The 17437-nt window shown below is 48.6% G+C and overlaps 5 protein-coding genes across 5 annotated transcripts; 3 read left to right on the top strand and 2 right to left on the bottom strand.

Moving 5' to 3' along the window:
- Positions 1-327: 327 nt before the first annotated feature.
- Positions 328-4380, bottom strand: FSST1_004394 (uncharacterized protein; the record flags this gene model as incomplete). Its single annotated transcript, XM_083230564.1, has 6 exons — positions 328-1430; positions 1480-2288; positions 2336-3103; positions 3154-3390; positions 3442-4105; positions 4182-4380. 6 exons carry the CDS (start codon positions 4378-4380, stop codon positions 328-330), a joined length of 3780 nt encoding a protein of 1259 aa, XP_083087824.1.
- Positions 4381-7831: 3451 nt separating this feature from the next.
- FSST1_004395 (uncharacterized protein) lies at positions 7832-9038 on the top strand (the record flags this gene model as incomplete). The annotated part of the gene is made up of 2 exons (XM_083230565.1): positions 7832-8950; positions 9006-9038. The coding sequence occupies 2 exons, from the start codon at positions 7832-7834 to the stop codon at positions 9036-9038; spliced, it is 1152 nt and encodes a 383-aa protein (XP_083087825.1).
- A 1142-nt stretch (positions 9039-10180) lies between these two features.
- On the top strand, positions 10181-11674 carry FSST1_004396 (uncharacterized protein; the record flags this gene model as incomplete). The annotated part of the gene is made up of 1 exon (XM_083230566.1): positions 10181-11674. The coding sequence occupies one exon, from the start codon at positions 10181-10183 to the stop codon at positions 11672-11674; it is 1494 nt and encodes a 497-aa protein (XP_083087826.1).
- A 531-nt stretch (positions 11675-12205) lies between these two features.
- Positions 12206-14542, bottom strand: FSST1_004397 (uncharacterized protein; the record flags this gene model as incomplete). The annotated part of the gene is made up of 2 exons (XM_083230567.1): positions 12206-14475; positions 14530-14542. 2 exons carry the CDS (start codon positions 14540-14542, stop codon positions 12206-12208), a joined length of 2283 nt encoding a protein of 760 aa, XP_083087827.1.
- Positions 14543-16429: 1887 nt separating this feature from the next.
- FSST1_004398 (P-loop containing nucleoside triphosphate hydrolase protein) lies at positions 16430-17197 on the top strand (the record flags this gene model as incomplete). Its single annotated transcript, XM_083230568.1, has 1 exon — positions 16430-17197. The coding sequence occupies one exon, from the start codon at positions 16430-16432 to the stop codon at positions 17195-17197; it is 768 nt and encodes a 255-aa protein (XP_083087828.1).
- Positions 17198-17437: the final 240 nt, after the last annotated feature.

Here is a 17437-nt window from a genome sequence, read left to right on the forward strand (position 1 = left end):
TTGAAATGGCGGCGAATGTGTTTTGAAAGGAGAGATGGAGTTGGTGGACGGATGATTCAAGTCGCGATATGTCTTGGGCTAAGTAAGAATGTAGCTGCACCTCAACTAGATAGGCAGATAGAAAGACGGGAAGATGCTGCCGTCTTATATGCACGTTGGCACTATGCTTGTGATGGCAGACAAGTGACCATTAACATATCAGATTCGGCTGCGGCTTGCCGCCTATATGGTTCTTTCATATCAAACAATAGAAATCATGTGTTACTGCATAACATGGGTATCCTAGCACTTGCGTTTGGCTATAGTAAAATCATATACTCTACCACCTTAGATTCCCGACGGACCTGATGCGTCACCCCTATTCATCTTCAGGCTCTCCTCCATTGCTCTTCTTAATTCCTCGTCATCGTCGCCCGTGTTTTCTGAGGACTTGCCCTGGCTCATCTTCTTTCTGTACTCTTCTTCCGCCAAGCTCTGCTTCTTGACATACTCCATCACAATATCTTCTTCTGTTTGCTGACTGCTTTCCTTTTCCATGGCTTCTTTTGACGCTGCTACCGCACGCTCAAAATCGTCATCGTCTACGTCTCTGGGCGGCAGTGGTGGTGGTGATTGCCTCTTAGAGGCTTCAATGGCTTGCTGCAGCTCTTTGTCGTCATCGTTGGCGAATGTTGTATGTGGCTGAGCTGCAGCGTCCGTCCCACTGAACCCTGGCATTTCAGAATATTGAGGCAGAGGCACATCATTCCCCAGACTCTGCTGAATTGCTTGCTCAACAAGAGCTTGGTACTCCTCATCAGTGATCTGATATTCGGAATCTTTGAAAATGGATGGGTCTTTCAGAGGAAGCGGTGCAGCTTCGCCTGCTTCGGCTCGCTGGCGGACGACGCTGATGCTTTCGCGCATAGCAGCTTCCACCTGTGCGTCCTCCTCGGCGTTGCCGCGTGACGTCTCTTGAATTGACGCCCTAATAGCTCTCTCAAGCTCTTCATCCTCGGAAGAGTGCATCTGTATAGCCGAAGCACCGCTCGATTTTGATTGTGGAACCGGGGTGTCTGAATTAGCTTTTTCCCATGCTTCTTTGCCAGCATGTAGTTTCTTTCGTTTTTCAAAGGACAAATTCCTGGTGTGAAGCCACCCTGTTTGAGGGCGTTCAAGTACGGCCTCTGCGCTGTCTTGACTAGACCCCTCTGGACGCTTTCCTGCGACCTTCTCCTTCTTCTTCCATCGATAAAATTTGTCAAGATCAGATGCGAAGTTGTTCCATCGTTGAATAACATCATTTATTTCGCCAGGTGTCGTCTCTTGCATTTCGTGCTGGCCCTGAACAGCTCGTGAGGAAACGATGTAGTTCAGAACGCTTTTGGAGAAATACCTGGTAATCTCAGCATCCACGCCCTGCATGGTGTAAGCTGGGATAGACCAAAAGCCTGCAGTATGGTTAGCAACGCGCAAACGTCCACCTTCCGGCAAACTTACCTGCCGCTGGCTTTGCTACCACACCTCCAATACCCTTACCAAACCCTTTGATCAAACCCTGCATACCCTCTTTCTCGGCACCTTTTAGGGGCTGTGTAACGAGACCAGTGATGCCGTCAAACAGGCCATAACCAAACTCTTTACCTGCTACCATAATACCAGAGCCAACCCCTGTTACCTTGTCAACAGGACGAATAGTCTCGTCGTTGTAAAGTTTTGGCATATTTCTGAAACCTCTGGCTAGTCCAAGGCAAAAGTTCATGGGCGTTCTGGCACCAGTGGTAACTACACGACCAACTCCCCTGCCTGTACCAACAGCTGCGTCCACGTAGTTGACAGGTGATGCACCCCGATCTTGTTTGGCAGCGTTGGCCGCTTGCTTCATCTGCTCCTTCCATGATTTCTGGTTGGCTGATGCTTGGGCGCTTGACTGATCGGGGGATGATAGACCAGAAGTGCTGGATGCTGTGTCGCTTATAGTAGGATGTGATGTGTTGGAGTGAGAGGTCGTGAGGACTGCAGAGTTTAGCGTTTCGGTGTCCGCGATGCTCGCCGCAGAAGTTGATTTCTGATCCGAATCGGCGCCTTGAGGTTTGGTCAGCGAGGCGTCACTCTCAGTGGCGCCAGGGTTCGCAGTGTCTGATAGTGTCTGATCTTTCTTTTTCGGGTTAGACATGCTCTTGAAGAGCTCTCTGGGCATATCAGCGATTGCCATGCCAATGCCCCCTATATCAGTGACAAGCGATAGCGTGCAAGCAGAAATCGGATCAGGTGGCTGCTCTTCCGTGTTATACTCCCTCATTCGATACCTGCTTCTGTCAGCTCAGCTTTAGCACAGTCTCGTGTTGTGACTTACAGCTTCAAGTCAGACCATTGGAGTATTCCCTGTTCTACCAGCACTGCAGCAGCAAAGGCACTAAGTCGTACTTGGGTTCTTCTCACACGCCAAGCGGCGGCCCTGCTCGGTGCCAGAGTGCAGCGCAATTTGTCCACCTCTAGATGATCGTGAAAGCTCTTCCCGCCAACATCGGTTCCTTTTTCTTCTCTGATCTTCTGGCCCATAGCCTTGGCCTGCTCCAGAGTCTCGGGCTTGACGCAAAACTTGATGGCTTCGGCCAGCTTCTCTGCAGTCAGCTGCTTATATGGGATCGGGTCAGGACCGGCCTTGGCTCTTGCTATCATAGCACCCCAGAATGGCTGGTCGCCAAAGAAGGGCACCACAAGAGTAGGCTTGCCAGCCTTGATGCCTGCAGCGGTAGTGCCAGCACCACCGTGATGTACCACACAGGAGACATGTTCAAACAACCAGTCATGAGGAACATTGCCTAACATATATACCCCATCCGGCTTGCCAAGGTCGTCCGCACCAAGACCACCCCAGCCTTTCGAGACCAGGGCCCTGACGCCTGAAAGCCTAACTGCTTCAAAGATCATTTCGGTCATAGCATTAGGATCATCGACCACAATGGAACCGAATCCAATATAGACTGGAGGAGGGCCATCACGTAAGAAAGCTGCTAACTCGGGGTCGGGTGTATATGAAGAAGCGAGGTTGAGAAAGTAAAAGCCAGAAATATCAATGTGCCGACCCCAATCGTTGGGCTTTGGAATTAAGGCTGGTGACCTGTAACCAGTTGGTTAGTAATAATCCGGTAGTAGTCCGCAAGTACTTGCCAGCAGTATGTCCAAGAGATTTTGAGTCTTGAAAGAAGTCCAGGTGCCCAGATCAACGAGAGCGGAGGAAGGTCAAGCGCCTTCTTACGGAACCGGTTGATAACATCTCCGAGACCCTGCCATGTCATCATTTCTACTAGAGTATATGACATATAATTCGTCATCACATCGTCAGTATTTGACGATTGAATATTGGCCAAAGGATGGGGGAAAGCTCGTGTTGGCGACCAAGGCATTCTAGAGAGTTATCAGTACACATCTTTTCTTGCGGCGAGGTGGATCACTCACGTAAACATCATATGCACAGGGATACCCAATTTCTCAGCAATATGAACGTGGGCAAAACTAGGAGGGTTTGCAATGATAGCATCAGCAACAAAGGGCTCTTGACCTGAGTTGCCTGATACCAACGAAACATCCAAGGGCGCGTTGGAGGCATGAGGCTTGGGAGCAGGGCCAAGACCATCGCCTCCTTCGATACATGATCGCCAACAGCCCATAAGTATCTCTTCGATACCCTTTCGGCGTTTGGTGATTTCGCCGCTTGTGATGGCATCAAAGCCAGGCATCAGACCGGGGTGCTTGACCATAAAGGCCATCAGCTCGGCAGGGTCACCTCCGATGTTGAAGAATTCGAGACCATTCTCTTCGACAAATGTACGGAAGGTAGGATGAGTAGCTATTCGTACTCTGTGTCCGTATGTGTCTTTCAAAACCTTGGCTAGGGCGACAAAAGGTTGAACGTCGCCTCGTGAACCAACGATTTGTACGACGACATTGAGTTTTGGTGGTGGAGTTTGTCCAGGTCTACCTCCAAGGCTTGGAGGGATATATGCGGGAGGGAGATCAGGTTGCTCAGGCTCAGGGGCAAGTTGATCTTGTAGAGTTGGAGTGAGAAGATCGGCAAGTCGTCTGTTCTTGGCATTGATATTGATGTTGACCCGACCGTCACCTATAGATAAGATGTAACTGGTTAGTCTAGACGCCAAGGCAGTTGTATCTCTGCAACAGAGGGAATGTTTACTTGCCTGTTACTTTTGCACCAGCATCAAAGCCAGGCTGCGAGAAATGAACCTGACCATGGTCCTCTCCGTAAGGAGGAGGAGCTGCATCGTCATCAGCGATGTGGATATCTGGTAATTGCAGGTTGTTTGAGCTATCGTCATCGCGGGGTTGTCGTTGTTGCTGCCGACCCGCAGCAGCTTTATCGTCAACGATACCAGCCATAACTAAATAAGTAGCGAATGAATCGCAGAGATGTGAATGAGATGATCAAGTTGTGCTTATCATGGGGAAACAAAATTTTGAGAGGGATAATCGTTAAGAATTTAAAGAATACTGTTGAAGGGTTTAAAGGGTCTCTTGATAGTGGGGGAGGGAAGTTGAAACCAACGACGTCAGTGGGTGGTAAACGTCCGTACGAATCAGGAACGCGGTAGGGATCTAACCAAACTAAAACTACCTACCTAGGTACCTATCTAAGCCACAGACAACATGTTAGGTGGTTTCCCTTTTGGGTATATTCAACGATGACATTCTCGGTCTTTCATTTTCTTAATCACCATGTTTTTCTCTTGCTCGGTCTTACCGAAGATCTGTTTGTCATGTCATGACGTGGCTGAATTACATTACGAGTCTTGATAACTCTCGTCTCTAAAGCCATGTTGCACTTGGATTCTACTTGGTAGTGTTTAAAAAAATACGACGGAAATAAGATGCTGACGAGCTACTACTACTCCAACCTAAGCCTCAGGTCCTTAGGTCCTTGGGTATAGATAGCATAGCAACTTGTTCCCATGCTTACTCGGTCTTGATAACCGAGTACATGATCAGATGACTGTACGCGTATAGAAATGACCGAGCTTATATGCAGCTAGCTTATACTCTGACAGAGCTTGTGTTACCCCAACTACACTGCCACTTCCAGGCTGCAGGACATGTTGTTTGGTGATAGCGGTACGCTCACTAACAACAGACAACGTGGCCGAGTGGTTAAGGCGATGCCCTGCTATCTCTATGAGACATCATAGGCATTGTGTTCGCACGCGTAGGTTCGAATCCTGCCGTTGTCGACTTTCTTTTTGCGTCTTGTCATTAGGAGTGTCCGAGTTGATCAACAAGATGTGATACTGAAATAGCTATCGCGGACAAGATACGCAGAATGAATGGATGTTATTTGAGTGAAGATAACTTCACTATGCCTTCTATAAGTAAAGAGATAGAGGGTAGTCAGATGCATATGGATCCCTGCTTATAATTATGCTTCATCTACATGTAGGTTATAGCAGCATTAGACGTTATAGCTGATACCCGAGTTTCAATATGAAGAACAAGGTTTCAATAACATGCAATGCAACTTAATCGTAGATTAACTGTAAACCCACCCAACAACTGCGATTTGTGATTCTCATCCGCAATGAGTTATGTAATTGAACAGTGACATTGGCTGGGACTTGAGTTATTCGGCTGTTTATGTCTAACAGACAAAACACTAAGAATAATATATCCCCAGATCTGAAGCCGCTCTTTTATCCCTAAGACAACGTGGCCGAGTGGTTAAGGCGATGCCCTGCTATCTCTTTAGAGACATCATAGGCATTGTATTCGTACGCGTAGGTTCGAATCCTGCCGTTGTCGGATGTTTTTGCTTCAGAAACACCTTTTTGCTGTGCATTCTCGCCATAGTGCGTGAAAGGCCATCAAATCGCTAGTTCCGATAGGTGTATTGTCTTTTTGGAGATGTTTTATTCTAAGGGATTATAACACTAATAAAGGAAAAAAGAACAGGGCAAATCCAAAAAAGGGCGGTCAGTCGTCTTGCTCCTCACTTGGCCTTTGAGTCTATGAGGTTCCACGATCTAATCAGAGATTGATAAGAACAAGCGGCGGGAGCTTATTTCTTAGGCATGAATGGAATGAAAGATCCCGGCCGGCAATTACATTACGAACAGAGACGGAACATTTGTAAGATAATCTTGCCCTTGACTAATCAGTAGCGAAAACCGGAACTAATTCCAACAGACCGACATGGAACTGTTGCCGAGATGAAAGGGACCATGCTGGAAATCCCCCGCCGAAAATGTCACTGTGATTCCTATCTCGATAGTCGTTGGCTGGAATGGGAAGTCCGGAAGGACTTGCCATATTCCTTGTTTAGAAGGATTCCAGAAGTTGGATTTACACCGCGTCATGTATATACAGTCTGTTTGATCATCTACAAACTCAACTCGAGTATAGACCGACCTTAACTTGACTGTGCCTCAATGACTACGTAATGTCGTATCTGTCAAACTCAAATAAACACCTGATAGTTTATTAGTTAGCCTAAAGGAAAACTTTAATAAATGGGATCCCAAGTTGTATCCGAGTGGGATAGTGACTACACAGACCAGAAGCTAGAGCAGCAGAGCGACCTCTTTTCTCTCTCTTTCATTTAGATAAAAAAAAAAGAGGATCCCAAAATGGTGAAACAGGCACATTTTTCGCTGCAATCCAAGGACGAGGACACAAGCACAGACAATTTAGGTGCAACAGTGGGTTTGCCTCATGACATGGGTTTGTTATGTGAGCATTAGTGATCAAAGATTTAAGACTCTCGGTTTGGGATAATGGCCGAGACTTACTTGCCAATAGAGGGAGGGAATGACGTTGTTCTAAGCTTAAAACATGGTCAAACTATCTAGAGTCCAAGGGGTAAATGAATGTTTTGTTTATGCAAAGCAAAGCTGAGAAACGCTTCATGTCTTGTATAGAGTAAACAAGGCGTTGATTTATTGCCCGGCTAAACGTTGACAACGGTCTCTCCCGTCTTCAAACTTGTTTACTAATTACTTATTTAGGTTATTAATTAACGCATCCACTGTAGGTGCTGTCGTAAATCATAGTACCAACAGCCATTGTCCATTCGTACTCATCACCCTGGCCTGTCTAGAATAGGTAAGTAGGTAGTTAGCATTGCTACTGTACTCCATCGTCTCCAGCCAAGCTTGGGGTATCGGACGAATTCATAACCGATGGAATTAAGATGCCAAGATATGACAAAGTAACGTCTGCCAACTACAGATACTACCTACTTGATTCTGCCAAAGGAACAAGACATAACAGGAATGTGCTAAATGATAACCAAGTACTAGTCTAGTCTAGTATAATCATACCGTGGGATCCATTCCATCTCCAAAGGATTATATCCACCATACATGAATCCAACTTTGATCCTCTACACCTGTTACTGAAACAAAGCAGATAGATAACAAGAATCCATAACGGAAGAAAAAGGAAAAAGAGAAACAAATTATCCAGTGGATACAAGCCCTATCTTTCTTGCCTTACTATGGCATTAAACTTTACCAGGAGGTCTTGCCAATGTCGCACTAACCAACATCATCCATCAATCCCATCGCACCCCAAGTCCCCAAGGCCCAGGGAACCAACTTGGCCACCTACAACCTTGTAAAACCCGTTCTACGGTCCGATTTGACTTGAATGAACTAGATATGAAAAGATATCCCTGGAAAGCGGTAAACTTAAAAAGAGCCGCCTCGCCCGCTTGATCATCACTTGTACTACTCCCCAACCAAGACAAATACATTCGTTTCTCCCATTTGATACACTCCTTCTTTTCTCTCTACACACACATCACTCTCTTTCACTCACATACCCATCTTGAATATATCCTACCATGCGTAGCCAAATCCTCGCCTCCGCCCTCATCTCGGGGGCCATGGCTGCTCGTCCTTTCCTTGAGCAGCCCGACACTGGCCTCGAGATGGTCCTTGGAGATCTCCCCAAGGGCGAACTCCCTAAGCTCGACCAGATGATCGGCCTCCCCGACTTCGAGTGGGCTGCCCAGAACTATCTCCCCATCGAGAACTACACCTACTACCGCAACGGTGCCGCTGGCGAGTGGTCCTACCGCAACAACCTCGAGGTCTTCCAGCGCTACCGCTTCAAGCCCCGTACTATGGTTGATATCACAAACATCGAGAGCACTCTGCCTACCACCATCCTAGGCCACAACTTCTCTGCTCCTTTCTTCATCAGCCCCTGCGCCAGGGCTGGCAATGCTCACCCTGACGCTGAGAAGAACTTTGTCAAGGGTGCTGCCGAGGGTGACATCCTTTACATGCCCGCTCTTTATGCCTCTCTCTCCATTGAGGAGATTGCCAAGGCCAAGGCCGAGGGTCAGGTCGTCTTCCAGCAGCTCTACCTGACTTCTAACGACACCGAGACCCAGGAGCTCCTCGACCGCTCCGAGAAGGCCGGCGCTGCCGCCATCATCTTCACCGTCGACTCTGCCGCCGACGGAAACCGTCACCGCGCTGCTCGCTTCGGTGTTGGCTCTGCCGACTCGGACTACTCCTACATCACCTGGGACTACTACAAGAAGCTCCAAAAGATGACCAAGCTGCCCGTCGTCATCAAGGGTATTGGCTCTGCCCAGGACGCCAAGCTCGCTGTCCAACACGGTGCTCCCGCCATCATCCTCTCCAACCACGGTGGTCGTCAGCTCGACGGCAGCCCTTCCGGCCTCGAGGTCGCTCTTGAGATCCACGAGGAGGCCCCCGAGGTCTTCAAGAAGATCGAGGTTTACGCTGATGGTGGTGTCCGTTACGGTGCCGATGTCCTCAAGCTCCTGTCTCTTGGTGTCAAGGCTGTTGGTCTCGGCCGCCCCTTCATGTACGCCAACGTCTTTGGTGTTGACGGTGTCAAGAAGGTCATCGATATTCTCAAGCACGAGATTGCCATTGATGCTGGTAACTTGGGTGTCCCTGATCTCCACAAGATCAACCCCAGCTATGTAAGTTGTCCTATTAATTCATGTTGCCGTGCCGATTGCTAACATCCCTTTCCAGGTCAAGTGGAAGTTCAACAACTGGGGCCAGTAAATATTGCATAGCGCTGGGCGTTGAGCAGTGATACATGTACATACAAATTATGATTCAATTGTTTATATTTTTACTTCATATAGAGAACAAAGAAGAAGGCACAAAGCCTATTGATGACCTAAATCACAAACAATGAGCCTTCTCAATGATACAAGTGATGTCTGTCTTGCATTGTTGTTATAATTCCAAAGTGACAGCCTACTTTTCCTGCATCTTATCAGTGGCTCTCGGGCGAAGGGAACATTTATAAGAGGGATATAGGATGTAACTCTTGACAACTGGCAACCTCACCAACCGGATTATTGCACAAGCTCATGGAGCTGCCTCATTCGTCGAAATGCAGAACATGCATCATGCAGACTCAGCTTTGAAACATGCAAGGCGTCGTCCATTCTGCAGCAAGATGGAGCCATTCGTCCTCCCGTCTTGGCGAAAACAAAGATATATCGTACTATATCTCAGCTCCATCGACTACTATATAGGAGAATATCAGGATATTAAGCATAGTTCAATTAGGTGCTGCTAATCTGATAGCCTAATTGATCTCTTGGAGCTGAAACAAACTGAGCTGAAAATGACAAGTCTTTAGTATTCCTTCTTACATCTACTATTATCTTATCCCGGCTCCGATCCGGCTGACCCCGGTCCTCTCCCGACTCCAGCCGGAGCGGATGCCCGGGACCAACGATATTCCCTGTTGCTTCAACGCCAAAAAGTAAACATAACACAATATAGTACAACATAACATGCTCTCAGCTGAGGATCTAGACGTGTATCCTGGTCTGTTTTCACTGAAAGCTCCAATCTCTTGCATCTACCCATGCCGTAAGAACCAATACTCATGATTCAGGTGGAACAAAAGGACTCTCAGCTGTCATGTCTTGCAGCTGTTCAACATGGATCACCTATACAACTGATGTGGCGGAATGTCTGCAGCTGCCGCCTGGTAGGATTGACTATACAAAAATGAGTTATAAATACTCATGTCTGTTCCGAGATCAGGACCAGCTGTAATCTCTTTCTTTGGTTTAGCCTCTGTCACTCAGTTCTTCTCTTTATCTTCTTGATCAGATCACTTATAACACCCCTGTCGATTGTGCTTGACCGATATACCTCCACAAGTATCACACATCAACCTCACTATGCCTGGTTCAATCAAATCCATCAAGCGTAAGCCTACAGCCAAGTCGGCTGCCAAACGCATCGGTCGAATGTTCAAGCGTACAAACAGCGAAGACCCAGAGATGACCGCTGCTATGGACACTGGCTCTCCCAAAGCCTCCTTTGATGTACCGCGGCCTTCCACATCTTCCCGATTCTCTATAAGCTCGCGTATGACCTCAAGGGATGACGCTGAAGCAACCCCTCGAGGCCCAAAGGATCAGTCTCGAGTCTTTGCATCGTGGTTTGATCCTACCACACCCAAGAAAGAAAAGGGGCCTGAAGTAATAGATCCACCACCTCTGGTTTCTACTTACTCTGAGCCTATACTCGAACATGTCAAACCACTCGAGCCTATGGTGCCAGTTGAACCCACTGAGACGCCTCAGACCGAAGGATTTCCCTTTCCTGCACCTCTGCAGACTAGCAAAGAGCAAAAGACGATCGATACTGTTCCCGAGAAGCAGACCGAGCCTCTGCGGCAACTGGAGAACCCCGACAAGAGGATCGAGGAACAACCCGCTGTGACGCCTGTACCCCTACAGGTGACTCGACCTTTGCCATCTCCGCCTGTAACAAAGCCTGCGATATACGAGCCGCTCGAGTCCCCGATTCTTCCGGCTGTAGCCAAAGAGGAGCCTGAGCAGGAGCCTAGCCATGCCCCTACGGATGAACCAAAGACCACCCCGGAGACAAAATTTGAACACGAACAAGAGAACATCACTCAACACAAGCCGGCTGCTGAGACCAGACCCAAGGCCGAACCAGCTGAGCAGCGAGACATCCTACCTCCGAAGAAGAGGCGTACCTCGAAGCCCCCAGCTCTTCCAGTACAAGCGCCAACGTCAAGCACCACGCGTGTCAAGAAGTCTTCAATGCCTCGGCCCACGGTGGAAGATGAACCAGAACCTGTGAAGCTAGTCGAAGAACCTAAAGAACATCCTAGGAAAGATTACAAGACTGAACCAAAGACTGCACCCAAGACAGAATCAAGAAAACTGTCGTCAAAGCCCCCAAAGAAAGAAACAAAGGCAAAGGCTCAGCTCCCAGTCATCTTAGAGAAGCAAGTCCCTGCCCCTGTTGTACCTGAAGCTATCCGCAAGCATGCAGAACTGAAGAACTCCCCCAAGGCCTCCGCTACACCAATAGTCCCACCTGCGGCCAAGATATCTTCCGTCCCAGCACCGGCTCCTTCATCTGTCCCTAAAGCAGCGAAGTTTACTGCAAAACACTCTTTCACCCCCAGCATATCATTTCAGCCCTCACGGATAGTGTATTACCCTGACACTGCCCCGGCTCCCAAGATAGCTCGCCCTCCCATTACTGCACAAGCCCCGATCATCGCTTCGAGACCTGAAATCGTCGTTTCGATGCTCACTCGTGCAGCTCCCAAGTCTGCGCCAGCTCCAAGCATTGCTTCTACCCCAGTGAGGGCTCATTCTCCATTGACTTCGTGGATCATGTCATCTGCATAGTGGCGATTATCCAAGAGGGCTTTTATGTCTGTTTCATTTGTGTTATGATATGATGAATGATTGGAATACACGGGCTATGTAATTATGTTAGGCTGATACAGAATGGAAATTATTGTCAGCTATAGACTGTTTCGATATATGGATTTAAAGTGCGACTTTTTGTGTGAGTGATGCTGAACCACAATGGTGGTGACCCCCACGGCTATAAAGTCATAAATATTCGAGAGATACTGGTGATCTTGCTTGCTACGTGACGAGAGCGAAGGAAGCTTTAGATAGCCCACGATTAATCAGACTGTTCCGACACAGGCTTGACTAGTCACGCAGTAGGAAACAAAAGGCCGTCAACATCGTCATATTCAAACCTACATTCAAGCCTAGGACTGACCTATCACACCTCTGGCCACCCCTCGGGACCAAAATGATCGATTGAGTATATTCCTGAATCCTCCGTGGCATGGGTCTATTCCTCCCATAGCCATCGCTCATAAACGCCAGCTGTAAAGAAATCATAACAAGGAAAATACATATCTAAGCATACTCCAGCGCATCACCTCCTCGACGTTCTCCAAACAGATATGCCGCTTCGAGACAGAAACGACCGTGTCCTCTTTCCATACGTCTCTCGCTACCGTAACAGATCAGAACTGCGTCCACAATACCACTCAAGATGCCTTCCATCGCTCCCATGACAGAATATCCAATAAAACTTGCCATCATACCAACAACATAGGCGTAAGCAGAACCTCGCATACCGACGCCGTCTGGCAGTTGGATCTTAAGCTGTTTGGCGGTTATCACCCAACCTGCAAAACCAAGACCGGTAGCCATAATAAGTCGGGTTGCTACAAGAAGCAGTTTGGCTAGTCGGTATGGCAATAGACCGTTGGGTTGTCCGCGGTTGCGCAAAACTCGAGGTGTCAACGTTGTCGTTGGTACTGCTGGGGAAACCAGTTCCATTTGATCCAATCCTCTGGCAGAAGTTGCAAGACTTTGGGAGTGAATGGCAGAGTAAGTAATGGTCAAGGGATTCATGAGGGCAATGACAGGGGTAGGGATCCAAAACGAGGCGATGTTGGTCACAGCAGCACCGAGCTTCCTGGGCAGAAAGATCAGTGGCGCTCGAATCAGGAGAGACAAAAGAGTCGACTCGCAAAGGCTTCCAAAGATCGTCGTAAGTGCGTGATTGAGAGCAGCCGAAACAATCTCTCGCGATGGCGTGGCAGGGCCGGCATTGCGGTGGAAGTACCATTGTGATACAGTGGCAGCCGTGGTCGCGCGATGAACAGCGTTTATGACAGAAACAGTCCACATATACAAGAAGATGAAGGCAGCCCCAAGCCACCAACTCGATAACTGAATCACGAATTTCACGAGACTCTTGGAGAAATAACCACCCATGAAGACCCTGGTGAACATGGCAAGCCATGCCCAAGTCCAGAGTACAATCAAGGCCAAACACCCAAATCCAACGATCAGCAGCGCTGAATTCTGGGCCAGGATGCGGCTTGAAAACTGGAGAATCTCAATCGCCTGCTGAATAGCTCGTCGCCCTCGCACCACAAGCCAAACCCAGAGTATGCATGCAGCAGCGGGAGCGATCGAAGCCCATCTCATGACGGAATCCTGAATACTGGTTCCGTGGGTGCGACCCTTGAAGGATGACACAAAGGAGTAGAGTGAAAAGGAAAACAAAATGACGGGCACCGCAACTAAAATGACGCTGACCAGAGGCCGCACAAAGGAGCGGAGGGCCGCCAACCAAATGAGCGATACAAATACAGCCACTACTGTATCTACCGCAAGCATGTGAAATGACTTTTGCAGTGTTATGTAAATCGTATCACCAACAGGGCTTTTTCGCGGTGATGTATGAAGCCAGACCAAAAAGTATGTCGACATCATGCCGGCAAGAGCGATAAGGAAGATCCAGGCGAAAAAGGGATCGTGCCGAAATATTTCGCCCTCGATGTACTGGATAGTTGTCTGTGCATGCTCCTCTTGAGGAGGGGCATCTCGTCGCATGCTGGCTTCGGTTTCCGTGGTGGACTCCCGTCTTGCCATAAAAGGTGTCCGTTCCGTGTCTGTACCTTTAAACCGCTGGAAAGCCGGAGGACTGCTATCGCGAGGAGTTTCCCCTCCTAGCAATGAAGCTGGAGGGTCCTCATCTGGATCTTCTTGCGACTCGAGTCCAACGTCGACCATCCTGCCCTTAGTATCTGTTCGACTGCTTGTCCGATCGTCGCTTGAACGGGATTCATCTTCGACTTCTTCCACCAAGGTATCTCTCGCCAAACCGCGACGATGGGTACTTCTAGTTCCATTCCAGCTGCTCCGAATACCTCGGCGCATGCTCATGTCTTGATAAGGGTCCTCGTGGTTTAAACTGTCTTCCATAGATCCGCGGCTGTGAGCGTCTGATTCAACACTATCGGCAAGCTTGCTCGCTGCTGCCACTCGTCTTGACCTCTGGAGAGCGAACATGTCGGCCCTTTCCCTTTCTTCCTCGTCATCCTCTTCTCGGTACTCGTCCAACGTGCTGTGAAATAAAGGTGCATCCTGTGCAGCTGATATCCGCGATGCGAAGGCTAGTTGACCGAATCGAGAGCCGGCGCCGGTTTGTTGATACGGATTCCCTCGACCTAAGAAAGACCTGCTCCCTGGAGCATTGCCTCGTCCTGTATCGCGCTGATTTCGTGTAGACCGCGGCGACCAGTCTGATTGTCGTGGTGGGTTCTCGGTGTTGTCCTGGCCAAAGTTGGATAATCTAGACTGCGACTGGGCCAGGAACCTTGATGCATCTATAGATCACGTCAGTATCGCAAAACGCCGTAGATAATTCAAATAACACATACACTCCGAGAACATCTCGCCCTTTCGACTCCTTCCACCTCACGTGCGCGTAAGCCCTCGTTTCCCAAACGCCGTTGTTGGTGTGAGATGGGATTATTGACGTGACGTAAATACTATAACAGGCAACCAGCGATATTCGTCGTGTAAGCTACACCGTATAGATGACGGGTTTTCGATTTGTCGTGTCGCAAGAGATGGGGCGGGGAAAATACAAAGAAGGGTTGTGAGGAGATAAAACGCTTGAAGTTAATGTTAAGGTAAAAATCACGGCTGAGTTGCAGATGAATGGCTGGGCTGGGTTGGATTGGACGTTTAGGTTCGAGGTACCGTATTGTACTGTCCTGCCTGCGCTGGTCATGAGGCGAGGCGGCAGATGGCAGTAGATGAATGGGGCTTATCAGCCAGCGAATGAGTCGCTGACCGATTGCGTCCCCAGGCAGATCCGCTGGAGGACCCTTGTTTGTGGAGGTCGCGTCCACCTATATTTTCCAATGGTTGTTAGGCCACCTGGGTAGGCTACTCCACTGAAGACTAAACCTTGGACCCAGACGCCACAGGCAACCGTATGGCCGTGAAAGAGGCACACGACATGCATCGAAGTACTGACTCTGCTCGAAGAGCGCCTGAGATACTTTCACGTGAGGTACAAAATTAATGTCTATTACTGTTTCATCAAGACTCAGGTAGTCCATCACTCATGCACAAGGTAGATAGTACACCACCCAGCAATGACGGCCTCTATTGAACATGCTTGGACTTGAAGACTATCTATATTGCCACAAGTCTTACGGACTGCGAGTAATCAATATCTCATTCATTGTCATGACTTTTCATTTAGCAAACTCTCTTGACACGCATCTTGTCTTTCGAGCAGACTGACTTTGCCTAGTCTTGTGACACTTGAAGATCCTTCCCAGCCCTCACGCGCAAATGTTTCAACGACGATATCAGATAAAGTCACGGATGACTTCCACAACAAAGACTTTGACTAGATCAAACGATAACCCTTAAATAAGGTACCATAAGATACATACTATATGTACTCAAGAACAAGACAAGAGTCATCAACTGACCAAAGTTTTAATTCACAAGGCTTACAAGGGCCCTCCTTGTGCCTTATCGCTTGATGCCCCTTGCGTCACCGATGCTAAGAAATCTCCTAAACCCCATTCGGAGACGAGCTTCTAGGCATGGCATGGGTTTACTCCTACTGATATGATGCTGCTGCTTGTATCCAAGAGATTAGTTATCCAGCCATCGACTTGATCTTGTTGAGGTTTGACCGTCGCGTTGTACAAATCATACCCGTCCAGTCTGGCCAGTCCTAGTCCAGCTGTAAAGTGGCTTGTGACAGCTCATCGTCCGTCCAGAACCTCAAAACTACCAGTCGAGTCGTTCATTTTGTCTCTCCAACACCTGACCTTTCTTCCCTCCAACCGTCTGGAATACTCGGCCATATCTGCATATAGTTTGAGTTTCGAACTCTTTGGTAAAGTTTTGTTGCTTGAAATTCGTCTCTATTTTACGTTTCGTTCTCATTTGGCAACTATCACCATTTAATTCTATCCCTGCCCTTTATAAGGTTGCCAGCCCACTCGAAACACCTCGCAGATCGAACTTACCAAGCCTGCGTCAACTCTAAAATTTTACCATTTATAAACCCAGTTCATCTTCATTGCCTGTCACATCTAAAAGAAAACGTCAGCATCGCGAAACTCATCATTCCTCACACCTGGAGAATACCTCGGTTTTCACCTCGTACAACCCCAAAGGACAGCTAGCACGTGCTTGACTTGTCTTAGCTTGAGCAAATCGAATCCATCGAGTAGCTCACTTTCTCCTGTCAACGTACTTGTTACTACTACCACCCAATTTCCGTTGAAACCCATTCAGTCTCTTCCCATGTCGACCACACCGTGGGATTACATCGCCAAACTCGTCTGCATCGGCGACTCAGGATGCGGCAAGTCCAGTCTCACCATTCGCCTCTGTGAAGGCCGCTTTTCGCCCCATCACGACGTCACTATCGGTGTTGAATTCGGCTCGCGCATCGTCCCCGTCGGTCCTCCTCACTCGAAACCCAGTGCCCTCGCTGCCTCAGATGGCGAAGACAAAGGCCAAGAGACATCAGATGGGCTCCCCGAACCTCCACGGGACGCCTCCAGCACACCCCAGAAGCATATGAAGCTTAGTCTCTGGGACACAGCGGGACAAGAAACATACAAGTCTGTTACCCGGTCATACTTCCGCGGCGCAAGCGGCGCGTTACTTGTCTTCGATCTTTCCCGCAAGCAGACCTTTCAACACGTCACCGACTGGCTCAATGACCTGCGACAGATCGCAGAGCCAGACATTGTAGTTATTCTGGTCGGCAACAAGGCCGATCTCACACAGCAGGAGGACAACAAGCGGGAGGTCACGCGTGAGGAGGCAGAGGAGTGGGCCAAGCGCAATGGCGTTATGGAATACGTCGAGACGAGCGCCAAGAGTGGCGAGAATGTCGAAAAGGCTTTTATGCGTGTTGCAGAGAGAATATATAACAACATCCAGGCTGGCAAGTACGATCTTAACGACAGGAGATCCGGGGTCAAGGGCGCAGGGGCTGGTGGAAATCGCCAGGTCAAGTTGTCGGGCGACGCCAGCAAATCAACAGGAGGCATGTGCTGCTAAAAGCACAGCACAGATTGAGGCAAACTGAAGAGGAGGGAGATAGCAATCTACAGAAGCACGACGGATCATGATACCCAGTCAGCCAGCAACGTCGTCACGTCATTATCAATCAAGTATACGAAAAGCTCAATGTGGATTGTACACAATAATGCATAATACATCGTCGGCCTTATCTTATATAGGCCACCTTGGTTAAGAACCCCAGAAATGAAACTCATATTGCATTACCGACGCAAAGTC

Source organism: Fusarium sambucinum, chromosome I (assembly GCF_050947815.1).
Source record: "Fusarium sambucinum isolate potato_lamoka chromosome I, whole genome shotgun sequence".
Classification (NCBI taxonomy): domain Eukaryota; kingdom Fungi; phylum Ascomycota; class Sordariomycetes; order Hypocreales; family Nectriaceae; genus Fusarium; species Fusarium sambucinum.